Below are 14,395 nucleotides of genomic sequence, written 5' to 3'. Positions count from 1 at the left end.
CAATGAAATACCCCGACCCCTAATAACTATGTAAATGTAAAAATAAGTAGCAAATACCGATTGAATACTTTATGGGATATAGGAAATAAAATAACCGAGAGAGTCATATTGGGCAATTCTCATGTAGGAGTATTACAAAGCTGTCATTATTCACAACTATAAGTTAGGCTGGGGTATCTGAAATGGTAAATGTGTCCATTTTATTTACTTTGTTTCTTTTGCTTGAAACTAGAAGCAGAATAAAATCCTCAATGAAATTGAGGTACTTGAGAAGATCACCGGCCACAGGAACATCTCGGACTTTTATGGGGCGTTTTATTACACCGCCTCTGTTAGAGCTTCTCCATATGAAGGACTATGGGTAAGTACGGATTTATTCAGATAGGTAACACACTTATGCACCTAATATATTTATTATAAAAAATGGTCCAGCACGTGTGACCACTTCTCAGTAGCACCTGATGCTACAGTCACACCCAGAATGTTTGTGTTGCCTATATCTCACTTGCATAGATACATCACAAATAATAAGCAGGCACTCCGGGATTCAAGTAGAAAGAATGGCAGAAGTTCACAAAAAGTGATGTAAAATCACAGTATATTTATTAAACTAACACAGTATATTTATTAAACTAACACATGATACAGCAAGCCTGTATCATGTGATACAGCAAGGCTTGCTGTATCATGTGTTAGTTTAATAAATATGCTGTGATTTTACATCACTTTTTGTGAACTTCTGCCATTCTTTCTACTTGAATCCCGGAGTGCCTGCCTATTGTTTGTGATATATCCATGATGGCTTCCTCTAGCTGAAGGTCTGGGGCATGAGCACTTGGGCCCAACTATACTATGGGTGAGATTTGATGAAAACCTTTTCTTATTATGAGCATATGTACCTCTTTATTTGTGCTAAATTTATATCTCACTTGCAGCCACAAAAAATAGTAGGACAGACCTACGCAAATCTATGTTTCAAATATTCTTTATTTGTATTGTAGATTTCTACTGAGATTTGTACTGGTGAAACAGTGCAGTCTCTAATCAACACCAAGAAATCCTTTGGTCAGGGCTGGATCTCCTACATTTGTAAGGAGATATTGAAGGTATGTCACGTGCAATGCTCCTCGGTGCTATTCTGGATATATCTAATTAATTAAACATGAAAAATATTTATATTTTCACTTTTGCTTTATTCTTTTCCCAGGGCCTGTACCATCTTGAAAGGCAAGAGGTAATGCTTCATGACCTGAGCTTGAAAAATATGGTCATCACCTCAAGCGCAGATGTGAAAATCTGTAAGTGACGCTTCGAATCTGAAAAAAATGGATATTCGTGTTGTTTATTGTTGGGGTTGTATTTATATATGAACATTAACATTCCTGCTTTTGTCATACAATTTCAGGTGAGTTTACCATTGCCACGCTGGGAGCAAGAAGCAGTAGCACATCTGGCCCTTTGCCATACATGGCGCCAGAAGTGCTCGCTAATTTTGAAAAACCCAGCACTGAATATGATTTTAAGGTATTGTGATGTCTTCTCTCTTGCTTTCTATTTTAGAGTTAATGAGAGCAATGTATGTAGCGTACACAAGGTGAACTGCATGGAATGTTCTGCTCACTCACTTACATGCCCCTCTCATAACAGCAAACCCAAAGCTGTAATGTGGTTCCCGTGATATGAGAGGGAAATCTGAAGAGAGTGAAATGCATTTAAAGTGCAGGGAATAAGAATATAAGACACTAAGTCCCTTTAACTTCTTACACTTTATGGGGGTTTTCAACTCCATGTAACACACACGACTCTCAGATTTATTATCATGTGCCCCTGTGTATATTCTTCTCTAATAGTTGTCTTTTCCTCTTAATTTAATATTCAGGCCGACATCTGGTCCTTGGGGATTGCGGCCATCTATATGGCTGAAGGACATCTCCGTAAGTAAACCCTAGTGTGTGTGTGTATTATACTGCGTAACTGTTAGTAGAAGGGTCAGAGGGCGTGTTATGTTGTAACATGAAATATTATTAAATATTAACAACTAAGGGTCTGATTTACTAAAATTTGAATTTAAATTATTTCCACAAAATATATACACAATCGTTTGAGGCATAAAAACCTTGAATTTGAATTTTTAAGTATTTGATTTTTTGAGCTCAAAAATTTACCAATTTAGAGAATCTAGGAAACAAGAATGAAAAAAAATTAGCTAAAAACTAGCGAGCTCCTGTGTAAGTCAGTGAGTGGTGTAATTTCCATTGTCATGCTGTTTTAAATGCACGTTTTGAAAAATCGAGTTTTTAATAACATATTTTTTTCTGATTCCTTGAAAACACAAGGAAAAAAAACACAATTGAGTAAATCACCGTCCATAAGTTGTATTTGTCACTCATCATATTCTCATGCCGTGTTTTCTTATAACCTAGCATTCAGCAAACTTCCCAGAGCAAAACTCATCAGGCGTGTCATTCACGGTCCCGCTCCAACATTAGCACAGGAAAAATGGTGAGTCATTTCCACTGAAACAGGGAAAGAGATTGAGGGGGAAATGGACAAGGAAGTGAGGGGGAGAGAGTGGGGAAATGGACAAGGAAGTGAGGGGGAGAGGGTGGGGAAATGGACAAGGAAGTGAGGGGGAGAGGGTGGGGAAATGGACAAGGAAGTGAGGGGGAGAGGGTGGGGAAATGGACAAGGAAGTGAGGGGGAGAGGGTGGGGAAATGGACAAGGAAGTGAGGGGGAGAGGGTGGGGAAATGGACAAGGAAGTGAGGGGGAGAGGGGGGAAATGGACATGGAGTGAGGGGGTTGTGTAAATGGGAAAGTCTGGGAATGTGGGGAAATAGGCATGGCAGAAGTTATGGTGAAGGAGGATATTGTGATATGGGGTGAAATAAGGAAGGGGGATAAATGGGAAAGGAGTGAGGGCAGAACTGGGCTGACAAATGCCAGAGGGGCTGCTGTAAGATGCCATAGACAGGTCATTATTTATTGGGTTTCTGTGTATTTGAAACACCAGGGCCATTTTTAGCCCCAGTCTGGGCACTTGGCTGTGCTGATTCTATAAAATTAGATATAATATAACATGAACAAGTATAATTTTGACTTTGTTTAATTTTTTCCAGGAGTAAGAACTTCCATTGTTTTGTGAGTGAGTGCCTGCAGAAGAGTGCAGAGAGACGGCCAAGTGCGAGGCAGCTTCTTGCGCACCCCTTTATCTCAGAGCTCTGGGATGAAAGGGGTGTAAAAAGGAGCCTCATGAGACATGTGCAGTGAGGTAGGGGAACCCCTCATTCTCATTATAGTTCCCTTGATGTATAGACTATAACCAACTACTGCTATTATTTATATAATATTCTCTGGCTTTCCCACATACACAATCATTCTGTAACTAAAGCCGCCAGTAATAAAGGCTTAGATTGTATTAGGGCAGAGGTTACTAAACTAAGCCAAATCTAGGGGACAGTCAAACAAGCTGTGATGGGAGAACATGTTATTATTAAATAGTTGTAGTTGGCCTTTAAATTAGCATGTTATAGAGCATGAAATGGCAAAAATTTTAAATGCAAATAATAAAAATGAACAAATTGCAGAATTATTACAAACAGCTACTCTATGGCTAACGTTGAGCAATCTTTCCTTAGGCCTGAATCCCCGAAGCCATAAAGCAACTTGGCTGCCAACGGGGGAGGGACTGGGGCACAACAGGGGTCCTAAATACCGTCTTTGGACCCCTGCATAACATCTTGGTCCCGTTGGCAGCCCTTCGTGTTGGCTTCTTGATGAACAACAGCATCTTCTAACAAATGCATCTAAGAAGATTGTCATAAGTATGGCATTTATTGTCATGTTTTATTCTTTGTTTACATTTGCAAAGAAGAATGTATTTATGACATAAATGCTTTGCTTATTGTATATTAATAAATGTATACAATAAACATTCCATCTTTAAATGATATTGGCCTGTGTTGTGTTTTTTTTTATTAGGGAGCCAGTCAGAATCACCTCCAAGCCCACTGTTGGCTCATACCCATCATCCCTTTAATGAGAGAAGTTAGAGACTGAATCCCATAAACCCCCTTACTGTGCTTGTTTTATCCAGCCTGGTCCTCCTGGTGATTCCTGGCTTATCCTAGTGGGTTCCATCATTATCTTTACTTGAAGGAAGCAGAATAGTCACTAATGCCATTATTGATGCTACACACATAGTTACATAGGGTTGAAAAAGGACCATCAAGTTCAACCCTTCCAGGTAAACCCAGCACACTCAACCCCACACTGACCTATCTATCCACTCACATACAGACCCACACTGACCTATCTATCCACTCACATACAGACCCATTCTGACCTATCTATCCACTCACATACAGACCCACACTGACCTATCTATCCACTTACATACAGACCCACACTGACCTATCTATCCACTCACATACAGACCCACAATGACCTATCTATCCACTCACATACAGACCCACACTGACCTATCTATCCACTTACATACAGACCCACACTGACCTATCTATCCACTCACATACAGACCCACACTGACCTATCTATCCACTCACATACAGACCCACACTGACCTATCTATCCACTCACATACAGACCCATACCGACCTATCTATCCACTCACATACAGACCCATACCGACCTATCTATCCACTCACATACAGACCCATACTGACCTATCTATACACTCACATACAGACCCATACTGACCTATCTATCCACTCACATACAGACCCACACTGACCTATCTATCCACTCACATACAGACCCATACTAACCTATCTATCCACTCACATACATACCCATACTGACCTATCTATCTATACACAGGGCCAGAACTAGGGGTAGGCAGAAGAGGCAGCTGCCTAGTGCACAACGATTGGGGGGTGCCAGACAGGAGCCTCTCCTGCCTACCCCTAGTCCTGCTACATTGTCATTGCCCCTGCCGCTAGTCAGGATCAGATCGTAGACCACCCTCGCATGTGCTTTGGCGCGCATGCACTGTGGGGGGGAGGTGGCTGACCGAGTTGCCTAGGGTGTCTGGTCGGCTTGGCCTGCCCCTGATACAGAGGCTGATGTATTTGGGTAGGAGGGAAACAGAGGCTGATGTATTTGGGTCAGGGAGATACAGACGGTGATGTGATTTTGGTCGGGGAGATACAGAGGCTGATGTATTTGGGTCGGGGAGATACAGAGGCTGATGTATTTGGGTCAGGAAGATAAAGAAGCTGATGTATTTGCATAGGGGAGATACAGAGGCTGATGTATTTGGGTAGGGAGATACAGAGGCTGATGTATTTGGGTAGGGGAGATACAGAGGCTGATGTATTTGGGTAGGAGGGATACAGAGGCTGATGTATTTCGGTTGGGGAGCTACAGAGGTTGATCTATTTGGGTCGGGGAGATACAGAGGCTGATGTATTTGGGAAGGGGAGATACAGAGGCTGATGTATTTGGGTATGAGGGAAACAGAAGCTGATGTATTTGGGTAGGGAACATACAGAGGCTGATGTATTTGGGTAGGGGAGATACAGAGGCTGATATATTTGGGTTGGGGAGATACAGAGGCTGATATATTTGGGTTGGGGAGATACAGAGGCTGATGTATTTGGGAAGGGGAGATATAGAAGTTTATGTATTTGGGTATGAGGGAAACAGAGGCTGATGTATTTGGGTAGTGGGGATACAGAGGCTGATGTATTTGGGTAGGGGAGATACAGAGGCTGATGTATTTGGGTAGGGGAGATACAGAGGCTGATGTATTTGGGTCGGGGACATACAGAAGCTGATGTATTTGGGTAGGGGGGATACAGAGGTTGATGTATTTGGGTCGGGGAGATATAGAGGCTTATGTGTTTGGGTAGGAGGGAAACAGAGGCTGATGTATTTGGGTAGAGGAGATACAGAGGCTGATGTATTTGGGTAGGGAACATACAGAGGCTGATGTATTTTGGTAGGGGGATACAGAGGCTGATGTATTTGGGTAGGAGGGATACAGAGGCTGATGTATTTGGGTATGAGAGATACAGAGGCTGATGTATTTGGGTAGGAGGGTTACAGAGGCTGATGTATTTGGGTAGAGGAGATACAGAGGCTGATGTATTTGGGTAGGAGGGTTACAGAGGCTGATGTATTTGGGTAGAGGAGATACAGAGGCTGATGTATTTGGGTAGGAGGGTTACAGAGGCTGATGTATTTGGGTAGGAGGGTTACAGAGGCTGATGTATTTGGGTATGAGGGATACAGAGGCTGATGTATTTGGGTATGAGGGATACAGAGGCTGATGTATTTGGGTAGGAGGGTTACAGAGGCTGATGTATTTGGGTAGAGGAGATACAGAAGTTAATGTATTTGGATAGAGGAGATACAGAGGCTGATGTATTTGGGAAGAGGAGATACAGAGGCTGATGTATTTGGGTAGAGGAGATACAGAGGCTGATGTATTTGGGTATGAGGGATACAGAGGCTGATGTATTTGGGTAGGGGACATACAGAGGTTGATGTATTTTGGTAGGGGACATACAGAGGCTGATGTATTTGGATAGAGGAGATACAGAGGCTGATGTATTTGGGAAGAGGAGATACAGAGGCTGATGTATTTGGGTAGAGGACATACAGAGGTTGATGTATTTTGGTAGGGGACATACAGAGGTTGATGTATTTTGGTAGGGGACATACAGAGGTTGATGTATTTTGGTAGGGGACATACAGAGGTTGATGTATTTTGGTAGGGGACATACAGAGGTTGATGTATTTGGGTATGAGAGATACAGAGGCTGATGTATTTGGGTAGGGGAGATACAGAGGCTGATGTATTTGGGTAGGAGGGATACAGAGGCTGATGTATTTGGGTAGGAGGGATACAGAGGCTGATGTATTTGGGTAGGGGAGATACAGAGGCTGATGTATTTGGGTAGGAGGGATACAGAGGCTGATGTATTTGGGTAGGAGGGATACAGAGGCTGATGTATTTGGGTAGGAGGGATACAGAGGCTGATGTATTTGGGTAGGGGAGATACAGAGGCTGATGTATTTGGGTTGGGGACATACAGAGGCTGATGTATTTGGGTTGGGGACATACAGAGGCTGATGTATTTGGATAGGAGGGATACAGAGGCTGATGTATTTGGGTCTGGGAGATACAAAGGGTGATGTGTTTGGGAAGGGGAGATATAGAGGCTGATGTATTTGGGTAGGAGGGATACAGAGGCTGATGTATTTGGGTAGGAGGGATACAGAGGCTGATATATTGGGTAGGGGGATACAGAGCAGGGCCGAAACTAGGGGTAGGCAGAAGAGGCAGCTGCCTAGGGCCCAATGATTTGGGGGCGCCAGACAGGAGCCTCTCCTGCCTACCCCTAGTTCTGCTACTTAGGTCATTGCCTCCACCGCTACTGACTAGCGGCAGAGGCAATGACAATCAGATGGCAGACATCCCCCTCGCAAGTGCTTTGGCGCACATGCGCCGTGGGGGGGGAGGGAGGTGGCCGACCGGGTTGCCTAGGGCGCCCGGTCGGCTTGGCCCGCCCCTGCCAGTAGGTATCAGAATAGAACTCAATAGTAAGAAATCCAAGTCCGGCTTGGGACTTCACCAGTTACATGGGAGTAGGAGAAACAATAGGTTACCTGAAAGCAGTTCTAATGTGTAGCGCTGGCTCCTTCTGAAAGCTCAGACTCAGGCGCAATGCACTGAGATGGCGCCTACACACAAATATTACTCGAGTATAAGCAGAGTTTTTCAGCACCAAAAATGTGCTGAAAAAGTCACCCTCGGCTTATACTTGAGTATATGGATCTACCTCGTGGAGTATATGGATGTACCTCGATGGCGACCTTGATGGTATGTGTTAATTGTCAGGGAGACGTCACTGCGAGAGACGCGCCTGACACCGGGATGGGAAACAAGGGGTTACACTCAGTCACCTTTCACCCAGGTTAGACTAACATCAAGCACCCCCAAACAAACCACCGCCCCAAATAACTATTCGCTGCCACCATCTATCATTAACAGGCGATAGAAACCCAATTACTGAAATATATCGCACACAAACTTTCTTACTGCTGTGAGGGATAGTTCTACTACTTCCACACACACACCAACAGCCACGGTTAATTTACATATACACTGCCCTACTGACAGTCCACTAACTAATAGCATGCACACAACCAAACAATTAGTACACTTCTAGGCCTGAGCAGTCATACAAGGTACATGGGAATTGATATAGAGCCGAAAGACATAACTTATTAAATTTTATATTTAATATTACAACAGTAAACAGTGCATTAAAAGAATATTACAAAAGAGACATGTACAAACAGTAAAAATAAAAGGGAATAAAAACACAGAGAAATCCTAAGTACGTTACCGAATATCCTGTGCCCTCTGAGGCAAGAGGTTGAAAGTCCTGAGCCCATCCCCCAACACTATATGCATAAGTTGCGGCCTCCAGAATGAGCTAAAGAATACCTGGGCATGCGTGCTTTTATTCCCCACTGGGCTCCTCCCTCATTATCGTATGCATGAGGAGGGAGTGCCCAGGAACTGGTCACATGGCCCCTTTGGGTGGTCCCCACCCACCCTCTTTAGAGAGCTGTACTTCTCATGCCAGTTTCTTTTCATATAGTATTGGTACTTGCCAGTATTCAATATTATTATGAAAGTAGGGAATTGTTTTAACCTATATATGGGCGATCAAAATGATACCAAACATGAGGGGGGTCTCATGTCCCAGTCCCCCAGAACCCATTCCTGCTCAGAGAGGGGTATAGGCTGCCCCTGTTTCGTATCATTGTGAAGCCTGCGGCTTCCTCATAAAATCCTATGTGATTTATGAGGATGTGGACCCTAAAGCAGCGGAGATATGGATCCATTTCTATAATCCATATTTTCTGATAGCTGCACCCCCCTGCTGAGAAAGGACAGAGAAAGGACAGGCAGGAGTTGGGCAGAGAGCACATAGAGACAGGACAGACAGGAGCGGGACAGAGAGGGCATAGAGACAGGACAGACAGGAGCAGGACAGAGAGGGCATAGAGACAGGAAAGGCAGGAGCGGGACAGAGAGGGCATAGAGACAGGACAGACAGGAGCAGGACAGAGAGGGCATAGAGACAGGAAAGGCAGGAGCGGGACAGAGAGGGCATAGAGACAGGGCAGGCAGGAGCGGGACCGAGGGGCATAGAGACAGGAAAGGCAGGAGCGGGACAGAGAGGGCATAGAGACAGGAAAGGCAGGAGCGGGACAGAGAGGGCATAGAGACAGGGCAGGCAGGAGTGGGACAGAGAGGGCATAGAGACAGGGCAGGCAGGAGCGGGACCGAGAGGCATAGAGACAGGAAAGGCAGGAGTGGGACAGAGAGGGCATAGAGACAGGGCAGGCAGGAGCGGGACAGAGGGGCATAGAGACAGGAAAGGCAGGAGTGGGACAGAGAGGGCATAGAGACAGGAAAGGCAGGAGCGGGACAGAGGGGCATAGAGACAGGGCAGGCAGGAGCGGGACAGAGGGGCATAGAGACAGGGCAGGCAGGAGCGGGACAGAGGGTCATAGAGACAGGGCAGGCAGGAGCGGGACAGAGGGGCATAGAGACAGGAAAGGCAGGAGTGGGACAGGAGAGGGCATAGAGACAGGGCAGGCAGGACAGAGGGGCATAGAGACAGGAAAGGCAGGAGGGGGACAGAGAGGGCATAGAGACAGGGCAGGCAGGAGTGGGACAGAGAGGCATAGAGACAGGGCAGGCAGGAGCGGACAGAGGGGCATAGAGACAGGAAAGGCAGAGTGGGACAGAGAGGGCATAGAGAGGACAGGGACGCAGGAGTGGGACAGAGGGGCATAGAGACAGGGAAGGCAGGAGTGGGACAGAGAGGGCATAGAGACAGGAAGGCAGGAGCGGGACGAGGGGCATAGAGACAGAAGGCAGGAGGGACAGAGGGCATAGAGACAGGGCAGGCAGGAGGGGACAGAGGGGCATAGAGACAGGAAAGGCAGGAGTGGGACAGAGAGGGCATAGAGACAGGAAAGGCAGGAGCGGGACAGAGGGGCATAGAGACAGGGCAGGCAGAAGCGGGACAGAGAGGGCATAGAGACAGGAAAGGCAGGAGCGGGACAGAGGGGCATAGAGACCAGGGCAGGCAGGACGGGACAGAGGGGGCATAGAGACAGGGCAAGGCAGGGAGTGGTGACAGAGGGCATAGAGACACGGGCAGGCAGGAGCGGGACAGAGGGGCCATAGAGACAGGGCAGGTCGAGGCAGGCAAGGAGTGGGACAGAGGGGCATAGAGACAGGGCAGGCAAGGCAGGAGTGGGACAGAGGGGCATAGAGACAGGGCAGGCAAGGCAGGAGTGGGACAGAGGGGCATAGAGACAGGGCAGGCAAGGCAGGAGTGGGACAGAGGGGCATAGAGACAGGGCAGGCAAGGCAGGAGTGGGACAGAGGGGCATAGAGACAGGGCAGGCAGGAGTGGGACAGAGAGGGCAGTTAAAAAAAATAATAATAAAAGGTTAAACAATGTAAACTATGAGGCAAACTTTTCTCTCCCCAAATCCATGCTGTTTATGTATTTAACCTAGCACCATAGTAAAACCTGCTTTTGTCTGCTGCTGTAGTATTTTTCTTTCCCTGAAGTTATCAGCAGTGCTGTAACTCTTCAAGGCAGGAGGGTCAAAGGGTCCTCCATCCACCTTTCCCTAATCTGCAGCTGCCAACATGATATATTTATAAAGAGTTCAGAGGGGGTTACGCTGAGTGTCCTTTTATTATTTATTTGATTATTGAAACTTAGCAGTGGCTGCTGCATTTTCCACCCTAGGCTTATACTCGAGTCAATACGTTTTTCCAGTTTTCTTCGGTAAAATTAGGTACCTCGGCTTATATTCGAGTATAGGCTAAGGCTTTATGAGCCCACGGGCCTTCTGGCAGCATATACAAGTGATGCACATGGTGCTTTCTGTGCAGGTATATATACTGCATATAGATCCATATATCCCCAGCACTTTCACATTTAGTTTGTAAAATGAAAGTCTGAAGAATGGATCCGAGTCCTGAAAGACAGATTTTATTTAAAGGGGACCTTAAGAAATAATTTCAGATCCTTCCATATATAAAAACAGTGACAGCAAGCAGGCAGGTGCCATTTTGTGACCCCGTTGTTATTAAGGCAAGTTTTGTATCACCCCAAGGGAGCCCACTGTAAGTAGGCTGTGTGTGTCCTGTAATTATCTGCCCCTCATTACATCTGTTCCCTTGTGTCTCCATATATTCCTGGGCAGCGCCTCTATTCCTCCCAGAGCTAGAAGAAGAAAAGGGATGAGAAAACATACGATTCACATTTGCTGTACAAGTTTATTGAGTAACTGTTATTGGCACACAATGATCAAGAATGTTTTGAGAAGAGAACTACAGGAACATTGCCCGACATTAATGTTTTGACAGTGGGTGAAATATGTAGAATTGCTATGTGACCCTCTTTTGTCAGTATTTTACTTATGGGATCATTCCCACACCAAAAATGTATCAATAAATCATTAGCAACTTGTATACTATTAATAAATGTGGGGGGGTGAGGTTTTGTCAACTGTTATCCAGGTATGCCCCCAGGATCATCATGCAAGCGACTGTTGGGCCTACTTCTATGGGATTCCTCAGGGGCCAGAGATGTGCACCTACTCCCCCTCTTTTCTTGCTGTTGCACTTTATGTCTGTTAAATAACCTCTTGTAAATAACCTGACTGCCTTATAAGTCTCTCACTATGATTTCACAGTTACTGGGCTCCTGGCCAACTCATGACAAGGGCCTGAGGGGGCTCTGCGATGTATAGGTTTTGTCTGTACTGGGTTAATTAATATGGGCAGATCCATAGGCACGCCGGATTCCAAGGCTGACGAGTTGCCCACAGCCATCATGGAACGGGGACGTCATTATTCAGGTTGGTCCTTTGTTTCAAGGTGGTAAAAAAAGTAGACAAGCTTAGAGGAGTTCTGATTATCATCGTGCAGATCTTGTTGTTGGTGCTGGATTCGCCACCATGGCCGGTGCCATCAGCTAAAGTTCTTGTGTCGCCATTATCTATAGCTTGAGAATTAGCTATTGTGCCATTCCCACAGCCATTACAGAGTAACGTCATACTCTCAACCATGTGAGCATCGGGGTAGGGGCGACCTCAGATTCAGAAACAATGAGCTGCGTCGACTGATTGGCTTGGGATCCCGGCTGCCATTGGCTGGACCTTCTTTGTGCCTCGTTTGTTGTCCATGGAACTCCATAGCTCACTCTCCTGCTTGCCCCTGTAAAACAAAGTGATGAGCAGTGAGCTTTTGTTTCTCCTAAGAGTTTGTTGTTAAGACTGGATTGATCGATCCTAGCCTGACTCTTTCCTATACAGAAGGAAGGCTAGGACTGATCAATCGATCGGCGCATAGTGGATTCTGCCCTGCATCGCCGTATCGCCTTATTTCAAATGACCGGAAGCCAAGTTTTAGCAGGTATTTTCTAATAAAGCATTCAAAATAATAAACGGTGTGCAGGATAGGGCAATTATTGGGGCAGGGTAGAATAGATTTTTTACTTTAAAACTTTTTGTGTTACTTTTCCTTTAATAGAAGCTGGACATGAAATTACAATACAAACAAGGCAGCAGTCGAGCCCATATTGGCTAAATGAGCAAAACATGAACGCCTTGTGCGCTGCTTATATGAAAGAACGCATGAAGCCGGGCAGGGGATCTTTAGAGGATATTTTTAGGGTGGGTGGAAATTTTGGGAAACAATTCAAAACACAACATTTCCAGAGTTTTTCAATGAAAGGGGCTCAGTTTGCAGGCCGGCAAGATTACCCTACAGTTTGGCTGATTAATAGGCCAGAGAGCAAATCCAGAGATGTAACTACACGCTTGCATATTTACTGTGCTATTGGGAAAGCAAAACAAGAGCCCGGACAGAGCTCACACCGGGGCAGGAGGTACAATAACAGGAGCCAGATTTATTCCCCAATCAGGAGCTGTTAATCAGTTACAGCCCTTGCCGGGTAATGCTCCCAAGCCTGAATTAAGCACCGCTGGCAACGCACCGAGCCTCGGCACATACTAACCACAACAAAAATCTCTATTGTTCTTGGATGAAGCATTGCTCTGCCCACAGTCACTTCCATAAACAGCACATATCTCGCCTGGGCCCCCGGTTTGTGGGAAGGAAACCTCCGCAGGTCGCCTAACTGTAGTTTCATAGGGCAAAGTCACTAGGAGGTGTTGGGTACAGATTCCCCATAAGAATAAGCAGCACAGATGTTTTTAGTTGACACACACACATTCCTATGGACATTTAGAATGTTAGGGAACGCTGTATCCTACAAGACCCAACTCAACTGACTACAACACTGTTGCCTTGGTAGAGAGCCAGGGTGTAGCCTTAGGACTTGGTCTTTCAGAAGCCCAGAAGATATGCATATGGTATTAGCTTTGGCAATGGCCTCCTACCCTAAACCTTTATAACTCATGTCTGGCTTGGCTGCTCCCCTCCACTCATCTTGAGATGGTAAAACCTGGGACTCTAAATCAGAGGTAGATGTAGAACTAAAGGAAGGAACCGAGCAATCCAGCCCCAGGGGGGAGGGGCAGGGCCTACAGGCTGAGAAACCCTTATGTATATACTGGGGGGTTACAAATAATGTTGTAACCTGCGCCTTTTGCCTTAAAAATGACACAGACTTCTTTACTATATTTTCCCCTTATAATAAGCACAAGTCACATGTAACCTGTAACAACAAATCCTTATAAATGCTGCTTAGGCATGTCACCATTAAAATGATGTCACTTTTGTCACATGACAGTGAAACTTTACAGAAAATAATATACACCCTGCTGTAACATACAAAGGTGTTAGAAGTCACCTGTGAATTACTCTCATGGCCTCTATTCCAGGCTAGGTTCAGCAGAGAGTCCCTCTCCCCTCATGGCCCTTTGTTTGTTCCTTAGATTCTTTAGTTACAGACTCTTCAGATTTCTTATCCAAATTTCCTAATATCTGCCTTGAACCAGGGACATTACTGGTGACCCTGAGCCCTTATATCCCAACATCCCACATCGCTTGGGGCTACAGGCAACTAATTATTTCCTCTATATGGGAACTTGGGACAGTGAATTACATCTTGACATCTGACCTTTACCCTAAATCGAACCGCTCAGACAAGCAAACTTTTTGGAGATGAGCGAGGGATCTCAGATGTTAGTTTACAGCTCGAGGTTACCCAAAATCGAGTATCTATAGAGGGCTCTCCAGCATTACATAGGGATAGGTAACAACTGCTGACCATTAATCAGAAAGGGACGTGTCCTTCTGGTCGGGTTGTTGATATCAGATTCATCACTCCCTGCTACTTGGAATGGGAGAGCAT

General features: G+C 45.5%; 1 protein-coding gene and 1 long non-coding RNA gene across 2 annotated transcripts in view; one reads left to right on the top strand and one right to left on the bottom strand.

The window, feature by feature from the left end:
- LOC108645269 overlaps positions 1-3,951 on the top strand; it is a 31,671-nt gene extending 27,720 nt beyond the window's left edge. The window contains exons 33-40 of the mRNA XM_031897251.1: positions 233-361; positions 1,002-1,106; positions 1,208-1,298; positions 1,406-1,524; positions 1,880-1,934; positions 2,424-2,502; positions 3,119-3,270; positions 3,638-3,951. Of these exons, the coding sequence (XP_031753111.1) occupies positions 233-361; positions 1,002-1,106; positions 1,208-1,298; positions 1,406-1,524; positions 1,880-1,934; positions 2,424-2,502; positions 3,119-3,269 (729 nt within the window). The 3' untranslated portion in view covers position 3,270; positions 3,638-3,951. The remainder of the gene's footprint in view (positions 1-232; positions 362-1,001; positions 1,107-1,207; positions 1,299-1,405; positions 1,525-1,879; positions 1,935-2,423; positions 2,503-3,118; positions 3,271-3,637) is intronic.
- On the bottom strand, positions 970-8,419 carry LOC116408896. The gene is made up of 2 exons (XR_004221390.1): positions 8,378-8,419; positions 970-1,316 (listed from the first exon to the last, which is right to left on the bottom strand). It is a non-coding gene; the product is annotated as an uncharacterized LOC116408896 (long non-coding RNA).
- Between the last annotated feature and the right edge of the window lie 5,976 nt (positions 8,420-14,395).

This window comes from Xenopus tropicalis, chromosome 2, assembly GCF_000004195.4.
Source record: "Xenopus tropicalis strain Nigerian chromosome 2, UCB_Xtro_10.0, whole genome shotgun sequence".
Classification (NCBI taxonomy): domain Eukaryota; kingdom Metazoa; phylum Chordata; class Amphibia; order Anura; family Pipidae; genus Xenopus; species Xenopus tropicalis.
Note: the sequence above shows the minus strand (reverse complement) of the source record. Positions and strands in the feature narration are given on the sequence as shown.